The sequence below is a fragment of the Pyxicephalus adspersus genome, chromosome 10 (assembly GCF_032062135.1).
Source record: "Pyxicephalus adspersus chromosome 10, UCB_Pads_2.0, whole genome shotgun sequence".
NCBI classification, from domain to species: domain Eukaryota; kingdom Metazoa; phylum Chordata; class Amphibia; order Anura; family Pyxicephalidae; genus Pyxicephalus; species Pyxicephalus adspersus.
Genome location: NC_092867.1, coordinates 40,721,088 through 40,744,162, shown reverse-complemented (window position 1 = coordinate 40,744,162; position 23,075 = coordinate 40,721,088). Strand labels below are relative to the sequence as shown.

General features: G+C 36.0%; 1 protein-coding gene across 12 annotated transcripts in view; it reads right to left on the bottom strand.

Moving 5' to 3' along the window:
* The window catches only part of LDB3 (LIM domain binding 3), a 102,746-nt gene that overhangs the window by 27,285 nt on the left and 52,386 nt on the right, over positions 1–23,075 (bottom strand). For 4 of the 12 annotated variants that reach the window (XM_072423940.1, XM_072423939.1, XM_072423942.1 and 1 more), the window contains 4 exons: positions 18,413–18,448; positions 16,831–17,043; positions 7,726–7,908; positions 5,413–5,523 (listed from right to left, as the gene is read on the bottom strand). In XM_072423940.1, the coding sequence (XP_072280041.1) occupies positions 5,413–5,523; positions 7,726–7,908; positions 16,831–17,043; positions 18,413–18,448 (543 nt within the window). The remainder of the gene's footprint in view (positions 1–5,412; positions 5,524–7,725; positions 7,909–16,830; positions 17,044–18,412; positions 18,449–23,075) is intronic. The other 8 variants (XM_072423941.1, XM_072423944.1, XM_072423945.1 and 5 more) reach the window with 8 other exon arrangements.

The following is a 23,075-nucleotide window of genomic DNA, read 5'->3' as shown; positions in this document are numbered from 1 at the left end:
TTAATGCAATGTTCAAAGTAGTAGGATATCCAAATGTCCGAGCCTTACATTTTTACTATGACAATATGCAAATATTGTGATGTAAAATAGAAACTTTACATACTTTATATTGTATGTAATTAACATCCTAAAGTGACCTATACCTAAAACAGATGTTCGGCACAAAAAAAAAAAAAAAAGAAAAAAGCGATACTCTGCACACAATAGCCATTAATATGACCTAACTATAGGTCAAATGATCTTAGCAAGAGAGGCATAGGTGAGACATTTTTAACATGCTAAGTGTGAATGGCCCTGGAAGTCTAAGCAGTGTTTTTCTGAAGGAAAAAGTAAGAGTTTTAGGATTTTTTTTTTCTGTAAGTATTGTGCTATGTAGACTCTCCAGAAGTTGGGTCAGTCCCATTGAACCAGGGGTAGCTATTTAAAGTTAATAGTGGTTATAAAGTTGAAAAATGTAACCAGTTAAACAAAACATTTATTTGTGAGTATCTGCTTATCACCAGATGTCTAAATCCTGCAGTTTGGCTGTAACAGAAAACATTATATGATTGGATGTTCAACAGTCAAGTACTCAGAATGTTACAATTTGAAATGCATTTTTTGTAACAAGATGAAAAGGCAACACCAAAAGCTTATTGTTAGCAGAATTACTAAGCAAAGAAAAACCAAATTTAGTCAAAGACACATCTAAAAACACTGCTATAAGCCAATACTTTGTGGAAACCCATGTTCCACAAAAGCCCTTGAGTGCTTGGAAGGTGTGAAATCTATTCCTCCTTAAAGGGAAATCATCACAGAAAATTGACATATTTAGCATTTCCTTGTTGGAAAATTAAAAGAACTAACTTCTTATTTTGTTTTCAGTATTAGGAGTTCCGTTTTAAAATGGTATCCAAGCGGTCCAAGGTAAGAAAATGTATTATATCCAAAAATAGAGTTCAAGAATTATGTATTTAGTTAATGCTTAAAGAAAACTGGTAAAAAAGGTAAATGTAGGCTGGCATTGCGTCTGAAAGTTCCATTAATGGCTTTATTACTATGAGCAACCGAAGTAAAAAAAAATGGCAGATTTTTTGTTTGTCCCATGGAATGCTTTGTATTTTTTTTTTTTTTGTTTAAACTAATTGAAAGAGACAATTGCTATGTCCCCCCTCTCTTCACCCAGCAGTTGATTCCTCTCCACCATCCTTACCAAAATCTAAACTTTTGCAAATACCCTCTACAATCAATATTTCTCTCCCTATTAGCTACCACAGTCAGCATCTAGACTGCTTAAAGAAACCACTCAAACTATATATTTTCTTCCAACCACCAAGAATTATATGTCTCTACCTCCCCTGAGGAAGCCAAATACAGGGTAACGTGTCGGGTACTGAAATGATCTTATCTGTATCAATACGGCTATTTTTTATTACGTTTACATATAATCTTATAGTTGAACTCTGTTTAGCATAACTGCTGACTCTAATACAATACTGTTCTGTTCACAGTGAATGACAAATTTATGAGTAAAAACATTTTTGTTTTCTCTGCCACAACAAAGCCCCTTCTGTCTATTTTTGTGGTATATTTAGGAGTATCTCCAGGGGCTGGCACCAACAAACACTTACAGTTTTTCTTCTACAAGGGAATGTCCACTGTATTTAGTTATTTTGCATAAACTATTTGAAATCGATAGATTCAATCAAGGTCACTCAATCCACATCTGCCTATAGGGTACAATAAACCTTATTGCATGGGCAACATTTCCACACATTTTGCCCACATTCAGGGTATTAGTCATCAAAGGCCATAGTTTGGAGAGAAATGCGTTGGTGTGGGGTCTCTCCAGAAGACTTTATAAATGTAATAATGTGTAATAATAAAAGTTTATTTAATACTATGGGAATCAATGTATTGAGTTATCTTGATTAAATCTTTGAACAGTTAGAAGTGGTAAAGAGAAGGGCATTGCCTACAATTATGGCTAAAGTCTGGAGTGGTACTTGTGGAATGTAAGTGCATATAACAGAACTATAACTAATCTTTCCAGGCGAATTATCAGAAATTGAAATATTGAAGTAATCAATTCCTATCTTACCTAGTAGGCAAATAATTTACTTGCTGTAATTGTTGGACCCTACTAATTTTGATCTGCTGAATTTGATATTAAAACATTATAGTCTCCTGGGAACCATAACCACCAACAAGATATCAAAATGCTAAATACAATTTATAGCAAATGGTGATTTCCCTTTAAACCTTGTCTGACAACGAAGCAGGTAGGGCCAAGTACTGATCCCACCTACTTTCACGCTTTTATTCTTGTTGTCTGACTGAGGATGGGAGAGTTGCTGACCTCTCAGCACTGAAGGAGGGAACTTGTTAATATCTAGCCAGCTGCTATAGCTGTACCTCGGAGATTTTCTTGGCAGATATGAGACACCAGTTCTTTTGGTTGTTACATTTCTCTTCTTGAGCAGAGGTGAAGTAGTGAATATAGGTGTAATATAAAGGGCTTCCAAGGCTGGCGGCAGCATGGGAGACCAATATGAGTGTCTACCCGGTGAAATAAGTAGAATAGGAAAAAAAGGAACATATCAGGTTGTAAAAATGCTGTAAGAATTAAAAGTTACATAGCATCCTGGGGCTTTAGTTGGTTCAGGCCAAATGTTTAAGCAAGATTTCATGTTCTAGAGTTTGACTGTTTGACCAAAAACAATGATACTGTTGTCACTAGGAGAAATGTTGGCTAGAATGTACATCTTCAAAGATCTTGGCAATTGCAATAAAAAGGAACAATACAACCAGTTTGTAAGCATGGATATCTAGACAAAAATTATACCCTAAGCTCTATTTTTTAAACCTTTTACATTTCAGCTCTGCTTGAATTCTTATAACTTTATTTCTATTGGCCTGCTGCCAATTTGCACCTTCCAGTTAGACATCTCATGTGCTCTTTAAGGCTACGTACACACGTCAGATACGAATGATCATGCTCCGTGTACAGTGGTAGCCAATGGGACACATCAGGATGAATTCATAAATGCCCAATGGGGCACGACTGCTAAACAAGTCAAAGGAGGAGAGCTTGGCCACTCACTTGCCCCCCCCCCCCACCATAGGATAGAATGAAGCATTCATTCATTGATCTGTTACTCTTTTTTGCTAGAAAGAACCATGGAAGATCAATTCCAGTAACAAACATTGCACCTGTGTATATAGCCTGTGTTTTATGGTGTTCTGAAACTAGTTTTGACTTCATTGGTCATTCTCAATCTTTTGTACATCTGCTGCTGTCCTACAGTGAGTAGTGGATTTGAGCAATACACTTAAAAGGTAATACTAGTAAAGGTCCATCTGCAGGATTTATTAAACAATATAAACCTTCATGCATACATCCACTCTTGTTTGCTGGCCAAATACCTTTTACAGGACCACAGCTACCGTTTCTTCAACATCCCTCTGTGAATGGTATTAAACACTGCTTTTAAATTTTCACCTCTGAATGTGACGCACTACCCAGGTAATATGTTTTCATGCATTAAATGCTGATGTAGCTGCAGGCAGGGTGTGAGGCAGCAGTTAGGAAATGTAAAATGTGAAGCCACGCACACATTTTGGTGCAACTGACACGTGAATAGATTTCTGTACTCTAAGAAGAACGGTGCCTGGAGGTCAACTTTAGGTAGGTGTGTTTTTCACACATAAGAAACATAGACTACCAAACATAAGGAAAGACTGTTGACTGTTCCAAGCTAAAATGAGTAAATGTCATGTCCAATTAAAATAATTTTTTTTACTCTTACTATGCGTTGTGTAACAATAACCAATGGATTTGTCTGGCTCATACAAATGTGCCAAATGCAAAAATAAATACAAGAAAAGCATGTAAATACTCACCATTCAGGAAACTGTATATAAAACAAAAATGTTGAGTTGTTACACTGACCACACGCTGTTAGGGAGTGAAGAAAACTATATCCCTATTACAAATAGAATAATAAATTTAAGGTATGATTTTCCAGTCAGAAATGACGTCTGCAAAAAGAACTGTTCTTCAAACTTGGAAAATAGAAAGACAAAATGTCCCTTGCCATATAAAAAGTTGTGTACCAAATATTACTCTAGTTTACCATATATGAATATTGAACTATTACTTTTATATGATAATAGCTAATATGTTACAGGGACACCAATAAAATCAGAATAATTGAGGCTGTCACCTAGGTCAATATTAGTCTTTTAGAAGCATTAGAATTCTTTTCTTTGGTACAGAAGTTAAGCATCCTGCAATGGGATACAACGATGCACACAAAGGTATCTTTGCCAATTCTTATAGACATTTTTCGAAAGCTACACAATGTTTGGCAATAAATACTCGACATGCTAAATGGCGTAGAATATTTACATTGTGACTACCATCTGTTTAAAGCACAGAAAATGTGCCTATTATTACAGTTATTCTCAAGGCTATTTATTTGTTCAGCCTCTCTAACTTCTGCCTGACTGCTTTATATAATGTCACATCACAGAAATCGTTATTACTTACACTGAACCTAAATGCTATGGAGTAAAAAAATCCAAACCTTGCGACTCAGTAGTCTCAAACCATTCCTGGTAAAATGAATGCAATTGTTTAAAACAAAAAAATGTACTTTTCTTACAAGATTGATATTAATGTGTGTCTTAGCTGGCTGTTACCATTAAAGCTGAAATAATAAAGTTCAGTTAGATGTGGAAATCTCCCAGCTCCGCTAACAAATATCCTGTATTGAGGAAAATTCTCATATTTAATGCAAAATATAAAACCTGGAAAGAACCTCTGTTGAAAAGAAAATTGCCTCCAAGTTACTTATGACACCATGCAATGTTTCTACTTTATTGTAGGAAGAAAAATGGTGATGAACCTAACTAACACTGACTTAGGAAATGAAGGTAAAATAAGCATTAATTCAGTGCAAAGTTTCAGTACTACATTCTTCACATTAGCATAAGCTTAAATGATTCTGTCTGGTATTTAAATTTCTGTTAAGCAGAAACATAAATAACGCACTCATTTGGCGTATTTACACATTACACATTGCACATTTACAATAGGCAGCTTCAGTAACCCAATACTTTCAGTTTTTTTTTTACCCATTGCACAGGATAAATAAGACAACACAAGCACATGCTTTAAAGCCCCTGTTTTTTTTTACATCCTACAAAATAAAAATATTAAAAAAAAAACTGCTTGCAGTACGTATGTTGCATTTGCTTTTTACAATGTCAGCTTATGCTAAATAAACGTTTGACTGGGAGTCACTGCTATGATACATGGGACCTTCCAACAAGAACGTGGTTCATGTACAATGACCTGTTGCATGAGAAAAAATGGTAAACCAGTATGGAAACATGATCAAAACACAGAGCAAAGAAGCAAATGTATACCTAGACTGTGCAGATATGGCACTAGATATAGTGGAGGCTGCAGCTGTTATGTTCTTAGCGCCCAGGATGGGTTTGTTCTGTGAAGTAGAGATGCTTGCAGCAGTTGGAGCTCTGCAAATGACATAGCAATGCATGAGACACAGAACAGACAGACGAATGAAATGCAACAGAGATCCTTGTTTACCATAATTTAATGAAAATCCACAACAAGCCATTCACTAGCAATGAAAAATCCAGACAACAAATATATATAGATACAATTCTACTTGGTCCACTTTGATGATCATTTTACAATAATCAAAATAATGTTCTTGCTTTGGGCATATTGTACATTTTTAAGAAGAAACCTAAAATAACCACACATCACAAAACAATATTAAAACCAGTGTTCTCCCCCAGTTACTTTTAGTTGGAAGCAGTACCCAAACTTTTTAGTAACCACTCGTAAAAAATGTTGGGAAGAACACTGAAACCTATTGCTAAATAATCTAACATTACAATGTGGGGATAGTTTAAAAGGTTGTAAAGGCTTAAATTATGAAGAAAGTCTTTGGCTCCATATCACTATAAAAAATAAAGTTGAATTTTTAACTACATAAAAGCATCTGTATTATTAGGTGTAAATAGCCTTTTTGACCGATCATGGTCGACCTTTAACCGAACAGTAGTACAGGTAGTCCCCGAGTTAAGGACATTTCCACAACTCCTAGATAGGAATGGGGCTTTCCTGCTTGTTTGTGTGCAGGACAGAGGGTTGATAGGGGGGAGGGGGGCGGTTTGCATGACTTGCAGAAGCAATCTTTTGCTGTTCTGCAAGCTTTTGTAACTCTTTGATGACAAAGACAAACTCTGCAGTTGTTTCTTTTTGCATATCAAAGCACAGATGTTCCAGTGCTCCAGAAGTTAATGAATGTCTAGGCTCCATGAAGCTTTGTTTTTTTATGCTTTGTTTGTGATAAACTCACAGTGAGGATTTTTTTACACTAACTGACACCACACTGCCTAATAATATGTTGACACAAACATCTGTCCTAATTGCATTTATTCAAATAATGTACCTGTACCAACTTACATAGAAATTCAACTTAAGAACAAACCCACAGTCCCTATCTCGTATGTAACCCGGGGACTACCAATATACCAATGGCAGAGCTATCAATTTGGAGTGCCACCTCAATGCACATATATAGGTGGCAACTCAGCTGCAGCACAGCGCACCTTAATGCACACAAAGTGTTGTGGTGCACTGTGCTACAAAGGTCCTAGAAGTTCAAAGAACCTTTTTCTTCCATTGTATTGGTAGCTAAGCATCTCAAAGGAATGGTATAGTGCAAATGGAAACTCTTTTGTTGCACAGTTAATAAGTGAAAGTAGTGTAGTTGGCTCTAAAAACAAGTGTTAACATAAAGAAGGCGTATGCAGACACACATTAACTTCTGACCTACATCTTTAGCTTTTATGAAAATAAATGACTGTTTTAGGGGCACTGGTTTGTAATTAGTTGGATAGAGTAAATTTGTAGAACTCTAGTTGCTTAAGAAATTTTCTATTGAGCTTTACAAGCATTTTGTTTTAAGTAAAATGTCTTCCTAATTTTGCTTTATATTATTTTTTATTGTGTGGTTATTGAGAATATTTAATAGTTGAAAAGGTTTCCAAAAAATTACTTAGTTCAGTGTAAAACTAAATGTGTAAAAGTAATTTGTATATGGCCAAGTAGAACATATCATTGCATATTGTTAGCAACATAAAAATACACAACATACATGTTAACACAAACTACATAGTAAAGGAGACCAGACCTTTACTTCATTAGCATCTGAAAACAAAGTTAAAGACTATGGATTGTTAACCTGAACTTGTCATATTTTCAGATGTTTTAGATATAAGTTTCCTAAATGGCACTCTGATTTACTTAAAAAGTTGTGACTCCAATTCTAAAAAAAAAAACTTGATTCTAAACTCCTTTATTATTTCTGCTTCACTTCCTAAACAGTATCCCTAAGGCAGACAATTGTTTTGGTTCTAAATTTTCTAGACTGAACTGTGTCTTGTGTTGCTTAATAACGATTGACTATTGCTCATGCACATACTATAATGTAGCTTGTAAACCTACAAACACTTGTTAAAGTGAAAATCATCACTATGGCAAGTTATTGTGACTAACATAACACAATAATAGCAGTATCCCAAGGTGCCTGTATTTGTCATGGTAAGATGCTCTTTTTACAATATATTTAATCTAAATGTTTTTGAAACATTTGGATTCTTCATATCAAAACATACAAAATATAAGCAAATAAAAAGCATTACCTCTCGCTGAAAGGTGACAAAGAAGCGGGGGGAACAAAGGAAGGAGCCGCAGTTGGTAGAGGTGATGCTGGGTGTTGGGCTGTGTATTGTTCAGCGGTAGCGGTAGCGGTTTGATTTGCAGAAGCAGCAGGTTTGTTCACAGGTTCTACGTTGGCTTGTGCTGGTGCATGCTCAACTGGGCTACTAAGTAAAGTTAAAGCAAGTAAGAAAACAGGAAGATGAAATACCTGTCAGGTTCTATGCGTTAGATGTTTTATGGATGAACGCTACTCTTGCTGCTATTAAAGGGAAACACATTTTATTTTGCATATTTCAGCTTTCTATATTATTGTCCTTGCTAAGCTGTGGGATGCAGCAAAAAACAAAACAAAAACAAAAACAAAAAAAAAAATCAAAGATCAAAGCACTAGGCAGGTAATGTGTAGTTGAAAGTAAATCTGAATATAGGCAAAACCAAAATGCAACCTGAAAAAACAAGATCAAGGTTAATATCAGATGTCAGCAGTATCACTGTACTAATGTGGTCCATTTGAAAAACTTGGATTTCAGATAATTATTTTTTATAAATACAACTTCTGAAAGCATCTGTTATGTCTTGGGAATCTGTACAGTCATACTGGTCACATTCATAGAAATAATTTAGTGCAAAGCCATTCCAAGTATCCCTTCGACAAGAATGTTTGTCTAGAAACTTTACATTCCACCTTACTTTGATTGTATAGACAATTGGTATGGATGAAACATTCTCGTGGACAAAATTAAGAATCTAACTCTGATTTTTGACTGGATTACAATAGCCTGAATCATCTGTCCAATTTTTAGCAATTGGTGATCCCTGAAACAGACTTCTTCACAGCACATTAAATTGCATGATAAATGTGTAACCTACTAGTAGATTTCCCTCTGATACATTACCAGAGAATATTTAAATGACTAAACTTTTGATAATGATGGGATTGTTTTACAATAGACTACTGTATTACCATTTTTTCAGTTTTTACTGTTGAGATTAAAATTAAATTAAAATGTTTCCAAAACTGGCCTTAATATGTGTTTGGTCTGCAGACATAATTTCCCTGTCATGTTTTTATGCTCTGCTTTTGATTTTCATAATATGTTATTTTGCCTCTGCTTTAGCCATGTTGGAACTTGCTTGACTAAGAGATGGCTGTATAAGATTATAAATCGACTAGCTAAACAGAAGCTGATATGGTCAGAAAGGGTACAGGCCTGAAAGTAAAATCCCATAGAACTACAGATACTATTAGCTCTATTAACATGTAAAGTAAAACAGTGATGAGAAAAATTCATAGTTGGAGAATGCCAGGTGAGCATAAGTGACAGGTGAGCTCTATGCTATAAAGTAAAACATTTAGATGGGTTCCATGCAAGAGAGTATAGAGGATAGGTAGGTGGTGGATAGCACAGAGTGTTTAAATGTAAAGAGCGGGTAGAACTGGTAAGTTTATAGGCAGGGAGTAGAAAGGTAAGGTGAGCGTTGCCTTAGTAAGTAGAAAGAATGGGAAATCTTTACCCTAAAAAGTAGAATGGAGATGAGCCCAAAGCTGGGGAAGAGAAAGTACAAGTGGGCTCCATGCTTGAAAGTAAAAAACATGTGGGCTCCATGCTAAAAAGTTGAAAGAACAATTGAGCCCCACACTAGAGTGAAAAGGACAGATGGGCTCCATGCTAGAGACTATAAATGCATGTTCGACACCAAGTTTAAGAGTGGAAAGGACAGCTGCATGCTAGAGAGTAGAGGACAGACAGAGGAGCTGCTTGTAAAGCAGAAGAAATGTGGGCCCCATGCTTAAGTGTGGAAAGGACATGTGACCTCAAAGCTGGAGAGTAGAAAAGACAGTTGTACACCACACTGGAAGGTAGAAAGAACAGAAAAGAAATTTTGACTTTAATGAGGGAGCAGAAAGTATAGGTAAGCTAGATAGTAGAAAGGAGAGGGGAGCTGAATGCTACAGAGAAAATATCACAATTGGGCCACATGCCTAAGAGTTGAAAAAACATGTGCACTCCAAGAATAAAAGTAGAAGGAAAGGTAAAATTTAAGCTACAGAAGGGCCAGGTGGGATACAAGCTAATAAGTATAAAAGAACAGGTTACCTCCATGCTAGTGAGTAGAACAAATGAGTAAGAAGTAAAAAAAGTATTTAAATGTAGAGCATGGAGAGGATTGGTTAGTTTCAAGAGAGAGTAGAAAGGGTAGGTGAGCTTTGCCTTGTCTTACGAAGTATAAAAATAGGAAATCTCCACACTGAAGAGTAGAAAGAGCAGGAGAGCTCCATGTTAAAGAGTAAATAGACAGGTGAGCACAATGCTGTTGAAGAGAAAGCACAGATGCGCCTCATGCATCAGAGTAAAAACAGGTGGGCTCCATGCTAAAGAGTGGAAATGATAGTTGAGCCCCACACTAGAGTGGAAAGGACAGATGAATTTCATGCTAGAGAGTTGAAAAGATATGATGATTCTGAGTAAAGGGTAAAAAGGAAAGATGAGCCTTATATCAAAATAGAAAGGGAATGTGTGCTTTCTAATAGAGAGTAGAAATAACATGTAAGCCTCAACTTCAAAGTAGTAAAGGCATGGGGCTGCAAGAAATAGACAGAAATTACATGTGGGGCCCATGCTTAAGTGTGATCTTAAAGCTAGAGACTAGAAAATTCAGTTTGACACCACACTGGAAGGTAGAAAGAACAGGTGAGCTTTACACTATAGAATAGAAAGGACAGGTAAGCTTTAAGTTGGAAAATAGAAAGTACAGGGGAGCTGCATGCTAGAAAAAAACAATGACATGTAAGCACCATGCTTAGGAGTCAAATGGACATGTGAGTTAAAAGCTGGAGAGAAGAAAAGACAGTTGTACACCACACTACAAAGTAGAAAAATGGTTAGGCTTCTTGCTACATAGTAGATAGACCAGGTGGGCTTTAAGCCAGGTAGAGCTCCGTGCCGCGCTCCGTGCTAGACAGTTGAAAAGAAACTTTGATGAAAGAGCAGAAAGTACAGGTAAGCTAGATAGTAGAAAGGAGGGTGGAGCTGCATGTTAGAGAGAAGAAATCACAATTGGGCCCCATGCTTAAGAGTTGAAAGAACATGTGAACACCAAGAATAACAGTAGAAAGGACTGGTAAGCTCCAAGCTACTGAATAGAAGCGCCAGGTGAGATACAAGCTAATAAGTATAAGGGACAGGTTACCTCCATGCAAGTGAGGAGAACAAATGAGTAGGAAGTAAAAAGGTATTTAAATATAGAGCATAGACAGGATTAGTTAGTTTCAAGGTAGAGAGTAGAAAGTGTAGTTGAGCTTTGCCTTGTCTTACAAAGTATAAAGAATAGGAAATCTCCACACTGCTAAAGAGTGAACAGGTGAGCACCAAGCTGGTGAGGAGAAAGCACAGATTGGCCTCATGCTTCAGAGTAAGAACAGGTGGGCTCCATGCTAAAAAGTAGAAATGATAGCTGAGCTCCACACTGGAGTGGTAAGGACAGATGAGTTTCATGCTAGAGAGTTGAAAAGATATGATGATTCTGAGCTAAAGGGTAGAAAGGAAAGATGAGAGTTGTATCAGAGAATAGAAAAGGGAATGTGTACTTTATTCTACAGAGTAGAAATAACAGGTAAGTATAAAGCTACAAAGTAGTAAGGGCAGGGGGCTGCATGGAATAGACAGAAATTACATGTGGGCCCCATGCTTAAGTGTGGAAAGGACATGTGAGCTCCAAGCTGGAGAGTAGAAAAGACAGTTGGACACAACAATCGAAGGTAGAAAGAACAGGTGAGCTTTACACTAGAGAATAAAAAGGACGGGTAAGCTTTAAGCTGGAAAATAGAAGGAACAGGGGAGCTGCATGCTAGAGAGAAAAAATTACATATGGGCCCCATGCTTGAGAGTCAAATGGACATGAGAGTTAGAAGCTGGAGAGTAGAAAAGAGTTGTATACCCTACTACAATGTAGAAAGGAGGGTTAGGCTTCAAGCTACATAGTGGATAGGCTAGGTGGGCTGTAAGCTAGGTAGTAGAAAGGACAGGTAAACTCCAAACTACACAGTATAAGGGCCAAGTCAGTCAAGCTAATGAATAGAATGGACAGGTAAGTTCCATGCTAGAGAAGAGAAAAAAGAGGTAAGTTTCATGCTAGATAATAATAAAGACAGATAGATTTCTAACTAGATAGTAGAAGGAAATGGTGAGATTCAAGCTGGAGAGTATAACGGGCAGGTAAGCTCTCTGCTAAAAAGTAGAAAAGACAGGGAAGCTGCATGCCCGAAAGTGGAAAAGAAGGGTAATCTGCATGCAATAGAGTAGAAAAGTAACTTTGACTTTGATCAGAGAGTAGAAAGTACAGCTAAGCTATAAACTAGATAGTAGAAAGGACAGGGGAGCTGCATGCTAGATAGAAGTGACATTTGGCCCCATGCTTAAGAGTCGAAAGGACATGTGAACGGAAGAAACGAAACAAATAATAGGAAATGTCCACACTGAAGCGTAGAAAGAGCAGGAGAGCTCCATGCTAAAGAGTGAATGGACAGATAAGCACTAAGCTGGTGATGCGAAAGCAAAGATGGGCTCCATGCTAAAGAGTAAAAATTATAGTTTCGCCCCACACTAGAGCTGAAAGGACAGATGAGCTCCATGCTTGAGAGTTGAAAGACATGTTTGACTCTGAGTTAAAGGGTAGAAAGTAAAGATGAGCATTCCATCAGAGAGTAAAAAGGGAATGTGAGTTTTATAAAAAAGAGTAGAAATAAGGGGTAAGCCACGAGCTAGACAGTAGGAAGGGCAGAGGGCTGCATGCTATAAAACAGAAATTACATGTGAACCCCATGCCTAAGTCAAAAGGACATGTGGGCTCAAAGCTTCACAGTAGAAAAGAGAGTTGTATACCCACTGCAAAATAGAAAAGGAAAGGTAAGCTAATAAGTATAAAGGACAGGTGAGCTTTATGCTATAGTGTAAAAGAGAAAGATGGGTTCCATGCAAGAGAACAGAGAGTATAGGTAGGGAGTAGAAATAATTAGTTAGTTTAGGTAAGCTCCACGTTACAGTGTAGAAAGGCAAGATGGGCTGTAAGCTAGGTAGGGAAAAGGATAGGAAAGCTCCAAGCTACAGAGTATAAAGGCCTAGTGGGCCAAAATAGCAGATAAAAAGGACAAGCAAATTCCATGCTAGAGAAAAAAGGGCGGATGTGCTCTATGCTAAAGAGCAGAAAGATAGACAAGCTCCAAACTAGAGAATACAAAAGGAGGAATGTTTCAAGCTAAAGAGTGGAAGGAACAGGTGAGTGTCAAGGTGAGAGTGGAAAGTGGAGGTAAGCTTTATCATATTTAACAGGTATGTTCTATATAGGATAGTTGTAAAAAAGGGGGACTGCATGCTGGAGAGTGGAAGGGACAGGTGGGCTCCATGCTGGAGAGTAAAACAAAATAACTTTGGCTTGAGCTAAAGAAGTAAGGTGAGCTTTACATTAAAGAGTGAAAAGGATAGGTAAGGTTTAGGCCTGAAAGTAGAAAGAAAGGGGAGAAACATGCTAGAAAATAGAATAAATGTGTGGGCTCCAAGCTTAAGAATGGAAAGGACATGAGATTCAAGCTGAAGAGTAGAAAGGTCAGTTGTACACCACACTACAAATAAGAAGGGATAGGTAAGTTCCAAACTGCAAAGTTAAAGACCAGGTGGGGTCTAAGCTAGGTAGTAGTGAGTACAGGTAAGCTTCATGCTTGAGCAACAACACAGATGGGCTCCATGCAGACAGTAGAGAACAGGTAGGTCTCATGATAAAGAGTAAAGTGTATAGGTGAGCCCAATGTTAGAAAGTAGAAAGGACCGGTGAGTTTTAAGGTAAAGAGTAGAAATGACAAGTGAACTCCAAGCTAAGCAGTAGACTAGGCAGGGGGACTTCATGCTAGAGCACGAAAGGGTTGGTGAGTATCAGACTAGAGAGTAAAGAGCACAGTTAAGCTGCAAGCTAGTAAAATGGACATGTGGGCACTACAGTAAAGAGTGAAGGTGGCAGGTGAGTTCTACATTAAAGAATAAAAAGGGCAGGGGAGCTCCAAGCTAGAGAGCAGAAAAGACAGGGGAAGTTGTATGGGGTGTAGAAATTATCTCTCTAGTGTTATGCTAGACAGTGGTGACATGGTAAGCTCCAACCTAGAGAATAAAGACGATTGCTAAGGACTAAGCTAAAATGTAAGAAGCAAAGGTAGGCATGTATCTTGAGACCAGAAAGACAGGTGGTTTCAAGCTAGAGACTAGGAAGGGCAGATTAGCTGTACTGTAGACAGTAGAAACGGCAGGCAGCTAACACACCAGACAGTAAAAAACTTAAGCAAATAGAAATGGAAATAGATATGAGCTGATTGCTAAAGAATAGAAAAGACATTTAAGTGCAAAATAGAGTAGAAGAGATAGGTGATCCCCAAGCTAAAGAGTTGACTAGATAGACAGGCTCATGCTAGGAAATAGAAAAGTATATGTTAACACTATACTAGAGAGTACAAAGGATAGGTGGGCTACATGCATCCTAACACAGAAGGTTCCAAGCTAGAAAATAGAGAAAACAGATGGGCTTTGTGCTGGGGTGGAAAAAAGATAGGCAAGCTCCATGCTAGAAAATGGTTGGGTCCTTACCATTATTTGTTAGAAAAGGCAAGCACAGTTTGTGTAATATTATAGCCATGTATAGGGAACAAACCATGGAACCAAAAGAATTGAAGAGCTCCATGCTAGAGAACTGAATGAACATTTGAAGTGGATTTTGCTAATCATAGAAGACAAGTGATCTTCAAATGAGTGTTATTGGACATAAAGGACAGGTGATTTATGTACTGTGGAATGAAAATAGACAGATAGACTATGAAGTAGAAAGAGCAGAATCAGCCCATGGGTCTATGGCAAAGGTTAGAAGTATTAATGATGCAAGAGATGTGATATGGGCAAAAAGTGGCAAACATCTAGGCTGCTAGAATAGACAATACATGTGATCTTTGTGTAAGGAGATAGGAGAGCTAAATCCATGGTGAACAACTGAAAGTGCATGTAAAATCTGTAATGCACAGAGATGAAAAATTTAACTTGAAGTAAATTAAAGATTTGAATTGAAGTATAGGAAATAAGGGGACTGTGAAAAAAAACAAAAACATAAATCAGTATTATCTCCCCTCCCCCTGAGGATTATAATCATATTTGATGCATTATGATTTATCATACAAACAAACTTGGATTTATGACCGCTAATATACAACACTAGCTGGCTAGTAAGAAGGAAGTTTTATACTTTTATATTTTGGTGTACCATAAGGAAGTAACAGTAGCTCTAGAACTTTGCCTATGGGAGACTGTGCTACGTGTAAAGCCATCAAGGCTATCCCTCTTGCTAACATAGTCCTTACTGATCGGAATACCTAATGCATTTATTAGCCCAAAAGGAGAATAATACATATTTTTTAATTTAATGTAACTTTTTTATTACATTTTTTTTTCCAGACAAAAATCTGTAAATAGTTACTGCATTAAGGGATACTAAAAAAGCACACACTTTTGAGCAGAATAGCAGGTGTATTACCTTGTATATGCAGTTGGATTAATTTGTGCAATCAGCAGGATTTTGTATGTTTTAACAAATATAGTCAGTGAGCATGAATTTTTACTTAGTGCCATGATTAGGTATAGCGAATGTTCTTACAATGCATGTTTTTTAATATTTGGCTAGCAATGTGCTTTGCTTTTTTGTAGCAAAAACCACCGTAATAGCATTATACTAGTAACCATGTTCCACACAACAGCATACTTGACAGAACATCCACTCAAGTTAAAAAGAATCTATATTTTCAGCTCTTCCAATGTTTATTGGATGTTATCAGGCCACCAGAGGAATGACACGCTAAAACATAAAACAGCTTAAACAAGAATCTTTACGGGAATGTTATGTACTGTAATGGAGCAACAATGACTAGTAAACGTAAAAACTGTGTTACTTTATACTCCATGACCACAACTGAAAGTGATGCCAAATGCATATCTTAATCCTGGGAGATGGCAGGGAAATCAGGGTGATACAAAATAGGGCATTTTCAATCATTTGAATGCCTATTCTTCCATCGATATGCAGCTGGGAGCACTCCCTAACAACCTTCTGCCAATGATAGTACTCTGTTCTGCACAACATTTTCTGCTGGTCTGGACAATGAAAACTAGGTATCAAGATCAATATCAAGCAGATTTACACTGGACATGTCCTATTTTACCAGTGTGCGGGTCAGGTTTAGTTCCAGGAGTTGCAGACATTTTTTTTAGAATGGACTTTTATTTGCTAGGGAAGTAATTGGGTTTAACAACTTAAAGAGTGAAAGGTTTTACAGTCTGTAAGGTCGTTTCCACTTGGCTTGTTAGGCATTATCAATAAATATGGCATACAAATTGGTATTTTTGAATCATAATCCCTTAAAAAAAACAGTTGGTACTTAAAATCAGATAACTTTATGCCTAAGTGTGTGTCACAAAGTTATTGTTTCCAGTCTTTAAAATGCTAAAAATAATGGTAAAATTGCATTTATCAAATAAAAAAATGTAGCCGATAGCCGGTTAAGGTTACCAGGTACTAGGTACCTCTACTAGAACTAGATATCTTTTGTAAAAGTACTGTAATGTAAAAATAATAAATGTAACATACAGAAGTAGACATATTAAGACAGCTGTCATATACTGTAGTATTAGCTACTTTGGGGTTAAGGAAAATATCTTGTAAACCCTAGTTAAAATGAGTATTTTATAGTGGAAATTATTAGATACCAGGAAATAAGCACTATCAAGCCAATGCTAGAAACCTCTGAAGCCTATTTAATTGATCAAATTTCTTGTAGTATTGAATATCTCTTCGTATCCAAACACCTTTCCAGTATTGCCCTGAATTTTATTCCGAACTTTATCTGAAGCTAGGTGTCAGTGGGTAAATCATGAACTATATGTTAAATATTTAACACGTTAGTTGTATCTAACAACTTTACCAGTACATTGTTAGAAAGCTATTATGAAGAACTTCAATCTGCAACACATTAATTAGGATGTTAATACCTGTTACCTTAATACCTTTTATAAGAGGAAGAAACTGGGGGTGAGGGTTTAACCACTTTTTGGCTGGTGTAAGTGGGTTTTCTTTGGCTTGTATTGGCACCAAATCTCACGGAATAACCTCTGGCCGACATGGCATTGGTTTGGGCAGGCTTGGCATTCATGGTAGCTGGCTTAGAAGGTTGCCAAACCTTTGAGGTTATAGTTTGTGGCACTGATGTACCTGCAGGACTGGGTGACAGAAATGACGATGTGCTTTAAGCACACTAAAAAGAAGGTTCAAATCATATAAATATGACAAATCATCACTGATTATAGCTTCAATATAAGTGTCATCGACCTATAAAAATTTACTTTTTATTTAAATATAGCTTGACTTGATTCTTTTTCTGATAGTGGCAATACTGGTAAAAGCACTGTTCTCATCTTAAAAAAAAATGTAGGTGACAACTTAGCACCCTGTATATCATCATTGGAGCATCCATTCCATCCATCTTCTTCAAACTTTAGAGTTCATGCAGTTGCTTATTTCAAATGCAGCCACAGTCTCTGAAACATGTAGTCATTGATAGCAATATTAAACATAATATATTAATCAAAATGGAAGAAATTGGAGCTTCATGCTATATATGACATAGAGTGAGATTACTGCACAACCTGGCTAGTGGGTTGTGGCTAACCAGGAGTATTATGAAAGGTTTCCCACTTCTATATCTTCATATCACATATAACGCTATTTGGAAAACCTTTCTAGATTCAACTGGAACCTCTGAAAGTAAACTTTTATGTATTGGTTTTTCATTCTTATTCTGACAATAGAGGGAGGTTGTGTTGAAGCTCTTTTTTTATTTTGAATTCTTCTGTGGAGTCATCAAAGCAATGAAGAGGTGCTTGGACCTTGCATTGTTGAAGGAAACCACACTAGGGGGTAAGTCAGACATAATATGCAAGTATGCTTTGTATACTTGCACAATATAGCAAATGCTTTGTTGACCTTTAATTACCACTTTAAACCTTGCATTGATTTTTACTACTATCTCATCCTTTTGCAACTGCTGTATTGTATAGGCCGGTGTATAATAATAATAATATTGTAAAAATAAAATCCATTAGAGACCATTTTAATTGTGGAATGTAGATAATGTAACCAAGACAGAGAGGTAATTGTTATGAACCAGACTGTTCATGTATCTGAGAAGACTACTTGCAACGTGTGTGAGTCTCCAAGATGTCTGAAAACACTACGTTCACTTCACCCTGCTGATATCCAACCAAAATTAAAATGACAAGTATAAATAGACTGACATCTAAATGGAAAAGTGGAAGAGTGGGTATACCTCACACCTTCAGTGGCTCTGTATTTAATAAAGACACAAATGTATGATTCCCATTTTACTTTTCTCCAGTTAAACCAGTTAAATACAAAAAAAAAAAATGTTCATTTTATGGACTGTCTTAATAAGTTTGAACCATTATTACAAATGTTAAATATTGTGCTCCTTTTATAGTGCCTGTACTGTTAATTTGAGCGCATTTTTTTTTCGTTTTCTCGAATTTGTATTGTAAGTCCAAAAGAAACAAAGTCCACTGCACAAGTTACCTTGCTTCAGGAGATTTGGGTACATTTTCCTTGCTGCTGCGAAAGAAGAGGACATAGTGAATGTGTTTCAGATACTCTGAATATTAGTCACCTGTTCAGAACAAGAGTCCCCAATAGTGGTGATATTATGAATGAAGATGAATTGGGGACATCCCTGCTATGTGTAATTAGCAATAGAACCATGACTCACTCATTTTGCCAAAGAAAATGAGAGGGGAGTTTGCCATTATTATCATTTGATTACAGAAAGATTAAAAGCCAATCAAATTTTATATTATAGAGACCATTAACTGATGGTCAATGTCAAAATACGATCCAAATGTCACCTAATTGTGATTTTGTGCTGTTTGGTTAGCAAGCATATGTAATTCTTGACCATGGCTAATGATGAGTCATGGATGTGAATGAAGACTGAAGCTGGTGGAATGAGAAATTACACATTGGATAAAAAAGAAGTGAAAACAATATTATACCAAGAACCTCAAAAGAACATGCAGAAGAGATTAAAGATCACTCAAAGCAAGAAAGTCAGAGGCGTGTCCAATAAAGCAAGAAGATGCTCCAAAATCCTAGAATCTAAGTATAAAGCAAGCAGTTGGGTAAGGCTTCTAGCAGCATTAGGCCTTTAGTTATATACTCTATGTTTTTTGTTTGAAATGCAAATTGCCCCAAACAATAATAGATCATATTTTTTGCCATTTCGTTCACCTATACATAATGTGGGACTTTAGTAACAAAGGCAGGGGAGTTGATTTGTGTTAAGAGAAAGAGACAGGATGGGAAAAAGAAACAATATCGGTTAACACACAGAGATAACAAAGGATATTTATATGGCCAAAAAAACTAGAAAAGATAAATATCCTACTTCTAAGTTTTATATTATAAGCCTAAAACAATATTTTTTACATTAGACTAGTGGGATTAAAGTATGCTTTAATGCCTACTATATATTAGACACAGGCCTGTTTTTTTAAAATAATCAAAACATTATTGTATTTTATCACTTGTTATTATAACTGAATCTACATGCTGTTTGGATACTATTACAGTATATAGTTAATATCTAGTCCAGTTTATTTTACCAATTTGGAAGGCTGATGTATACACAGGAACTGATATACCAGAAAGCTCCCCATGTAATTGGCTGCTCCCTCCACTCCATATATAAAGTATAAAAATATACATTACAAACAAGCACCTTTGATAAATGGGTGAGTACGTGATGTCATATGTGGGGACGTTGGTGGAGGGAGCTCACCAACCCATAATGAGAAGGCGCTCATTGACCAGCAATTTAGGAGGAGATGTTCCTGGGGGGGGGAGGCACACTAACAACAATGATCCCCCCCGCCTCTAAATATATAAACACAAGAGTGCTTTTTTCCAATTTCAAAGTTCTACTTTTAGAAGGTCGATTTTATTTAGTTCTTTTACAAAACATATCTTCATAATTAATGTATTACTGGGATATATACATTTCAAAATTAACAAATAAAATAATTATTAAATTAAAATGAATGAACTTTAATTATAAGATTTATTAAAAAACTAATTTAAGTAATTATTTATGGATTATATCCTTTATTTGAAATAGTAAATGGTCATATTCTTTCCTGATGCATTACACTTGAGCTAAATCAAGAACATTTTTTTTTGTTAATAAGAACAAATCTGAATATTCACATTTTTCCATCTTATTGTAGCATGCTATATTGATTTTAACTGGACATAAAAAGTAACAAGCTTTTTTAATTTTGTAACTTCTGTTTTTAATAATTAGATTTGCAACATTGTGGCCTAAATTTACTAAAGATTTACTACATTCTGAGTTCACTACAAAGTTTACTTTAGTTTTTTAGACTGTTTTGTTTTTTCATTACATACAAGATCACATGAATGTGACCGGCCATGTCCATTGTTATAGAAAAACGAAAGTAGTTTTTATTAGTTATTGTTACATGTTTAGAGATTAATTTCTCTATAGTAAAAAAAAAATCTTTACAAATAACTGAATGTGTTTAAAATAGAATTTAGTATCGGTACATCCACATTATTATTATTTTTATTATTTTTTTTATTTGATAGTTTCTCCATAAAGCCAGAAGTATCCACTTGATAACAGAGTTGTAAAAAAATGAAAATTAATTATATTTATTATTATTACACATACGATTTAACATGCATTGCCAAGGGTACATACACTTTTGTGTGGCATGTACAATCACTGTGCAGTGATAAAACTGTGACAGCTTAAAATGAATGTTGAAATACATCCAATCACTTGTACACATAAATGAATAGATGCTTCCAGGTCTGTTTTTTTTTTTTCTTTATTACTCAATAAATATGTACTGTACAGTGACGGAACATCTACAAAAGTGTATGCATAGGTTCAGTGTATGGATTATATAGAAAAAAAATTAAAAATAAAGACGTATTCTCTCTTCTCAGCCACTTAATTCAAACACGAACAGCCCACGCTACAGGCCTTGATAAAAATAAAAAAATTACCATTGAATTGAGTACATAAAATGTTCTAGCAAGTTAATCACAGGGAAATATTCTCCGTACACTGTTATTAATGAAAACTTCAATTTAATTTTTGTAATACTGACTTTGAGTGCTTGTCTATCTGACTAAGTTTACTTCAGTTTCTGGAATATCTTTGCAAATTTTTGCCAACTTTTTAGGTAGAAGTTAATATTATTAAAACTGTTTAGTTACACCTAAATGTCTCAAATTAAATTACATTAAATTTGTAAAGGTACCTGGCAATTGTGGTTAACTAATTTCATTATAATGAATGTGATGTAAGATTTCACTTATAGGCTGTCAAATATCCTACTGATCATTTTCATATCTAAGCAATGAAGAAATCCCAGACATCTGAGGCATTCGACTGCAGAGTGGACGGTTGCTCTTTATATGGAAGGAGGGGTGCCCAATGCTGCGCCAAAGTTAAAGCAGAGCAATTAGTATGGAGGATGAGCATTGCTGCGGTTGTCGGACCAATACAAAGAGCAGAGTACTACTTTCTAGCTGAATGCCTGGGGAACAAGGTGATCTACACTAGTACCTGAAATAAGTAGGAGTTTTACAAGTTTATAATAGGCCATTTATACTTTGGAGAATTTCAATAAAAGGGGCAACCTTTTTTTGTCCTAAAGTCTTATAATCTACATCGTTTACTACTTTAACAACAAACAGCTTCAACCTGTATACGGTTGGCATACCAAGTGCAAAGTTCAAAAAGCTAACCTATGTTCACAACGATAAGCGGCCAGGGAAAAATATAGGATATAAGCCAAAAGCACAGAGAGAGAAGATAACCAGGAAATGGTGTTCAAGATATATGGTTAGGGATAATTAGGAAGAGCTAAGAGGATGTTCGTAGAACAAATGTTTAATTAGTCAGGTTATGTACTTGATGGTATGCACATTTATGTATAGGCTAATGATTTCACATACAAGACAATGAAGCAAAGTATGAGGTTGTTGGCGCTTGTTGTATTTGCTTCAAATTCTTTTTTTTTAATGACTATTTTATGCCTTTGTCAGCCCTGTATAGAACTGTTTGTTTTGAATAATCCCCTAGTCAAGGGATGACACTAAAACACAGAGATTGATGTCATAGTTTTAGGGATTTAAGAAAAGATATTAGAATAAAAATAATGGCTTTTACTCTAGAAAAACGTCTACTTGCAGGCAAATAAGTACTAATTTTACAAACAAAGGTCGATTTAATGGCAGAGCACATTTCAAGACCCAATGCAAGTGTTAGTGGCTTAGGCAAGACATAACTCCATGCCTCAGGTCAGATCTCTAATGCAGGGAACAGACACAAGTTGCCATTACAAATACTAGTATGCTATCACGATAATGATAAATGCAATGTTTTGGTGTATAACGCATGCAGCTGTACTGCATTCCCCACGTGCAATATACAATCCAATTATATTGCATATCTAACTAATGTAAAACATAAATTGGATAGCGGGATTGTGAGGAAAAGGGAAGGGAAAAAGTAAGAAGTTAGTCCAATTAAACAAGCACAGGCCACAGCAGATACGGCTTTTCCTCTAGAGGAACCAGTCAAGCAATTTTACCTTGTAGGCTGATAATTTTTGTGTTTAAGTTAACACTGGCAGCCCATTTGTAGCATCTTCATGGATGCACAAGCTTGCAGTTTATCGGTTCAGTATGGGATGACATGATGATTTGATTGCCCACGTGCTACAACTTATCTACTGAAGCAGTAGTCTGCCTGCCTAAGCTGGTACATTTATCAAAAGCAGGAAGCTATATGTTTAAAACAGTAAAAAAAAAAAAAAAACCCTGACTCTTACAAATGGATGGTTTGAATAGGTTTGTTATTTAACCAAATGGGAATGAAGTTGTCTATTCAAGTTGGTTCTTGAAAAACGTCAAGGTCTTACTATGATAAGTAATACTGGGGTTCATGAAGGGTAAGGGGACATATTGCACACATCTGAGTGCTAGCTTTTGATAACCTCTTTCTCCTCTTTTCCTCGGAAGTTTACTTTTAAATCTTTTTATATTTTTCTTTGTCGAGAATTTTACACATTTAATATCCTCCAAGTTGAAATTTTAGATGTCAAAACTAATTGCACACGAAATGTATTTAATATATTTATCACATTCT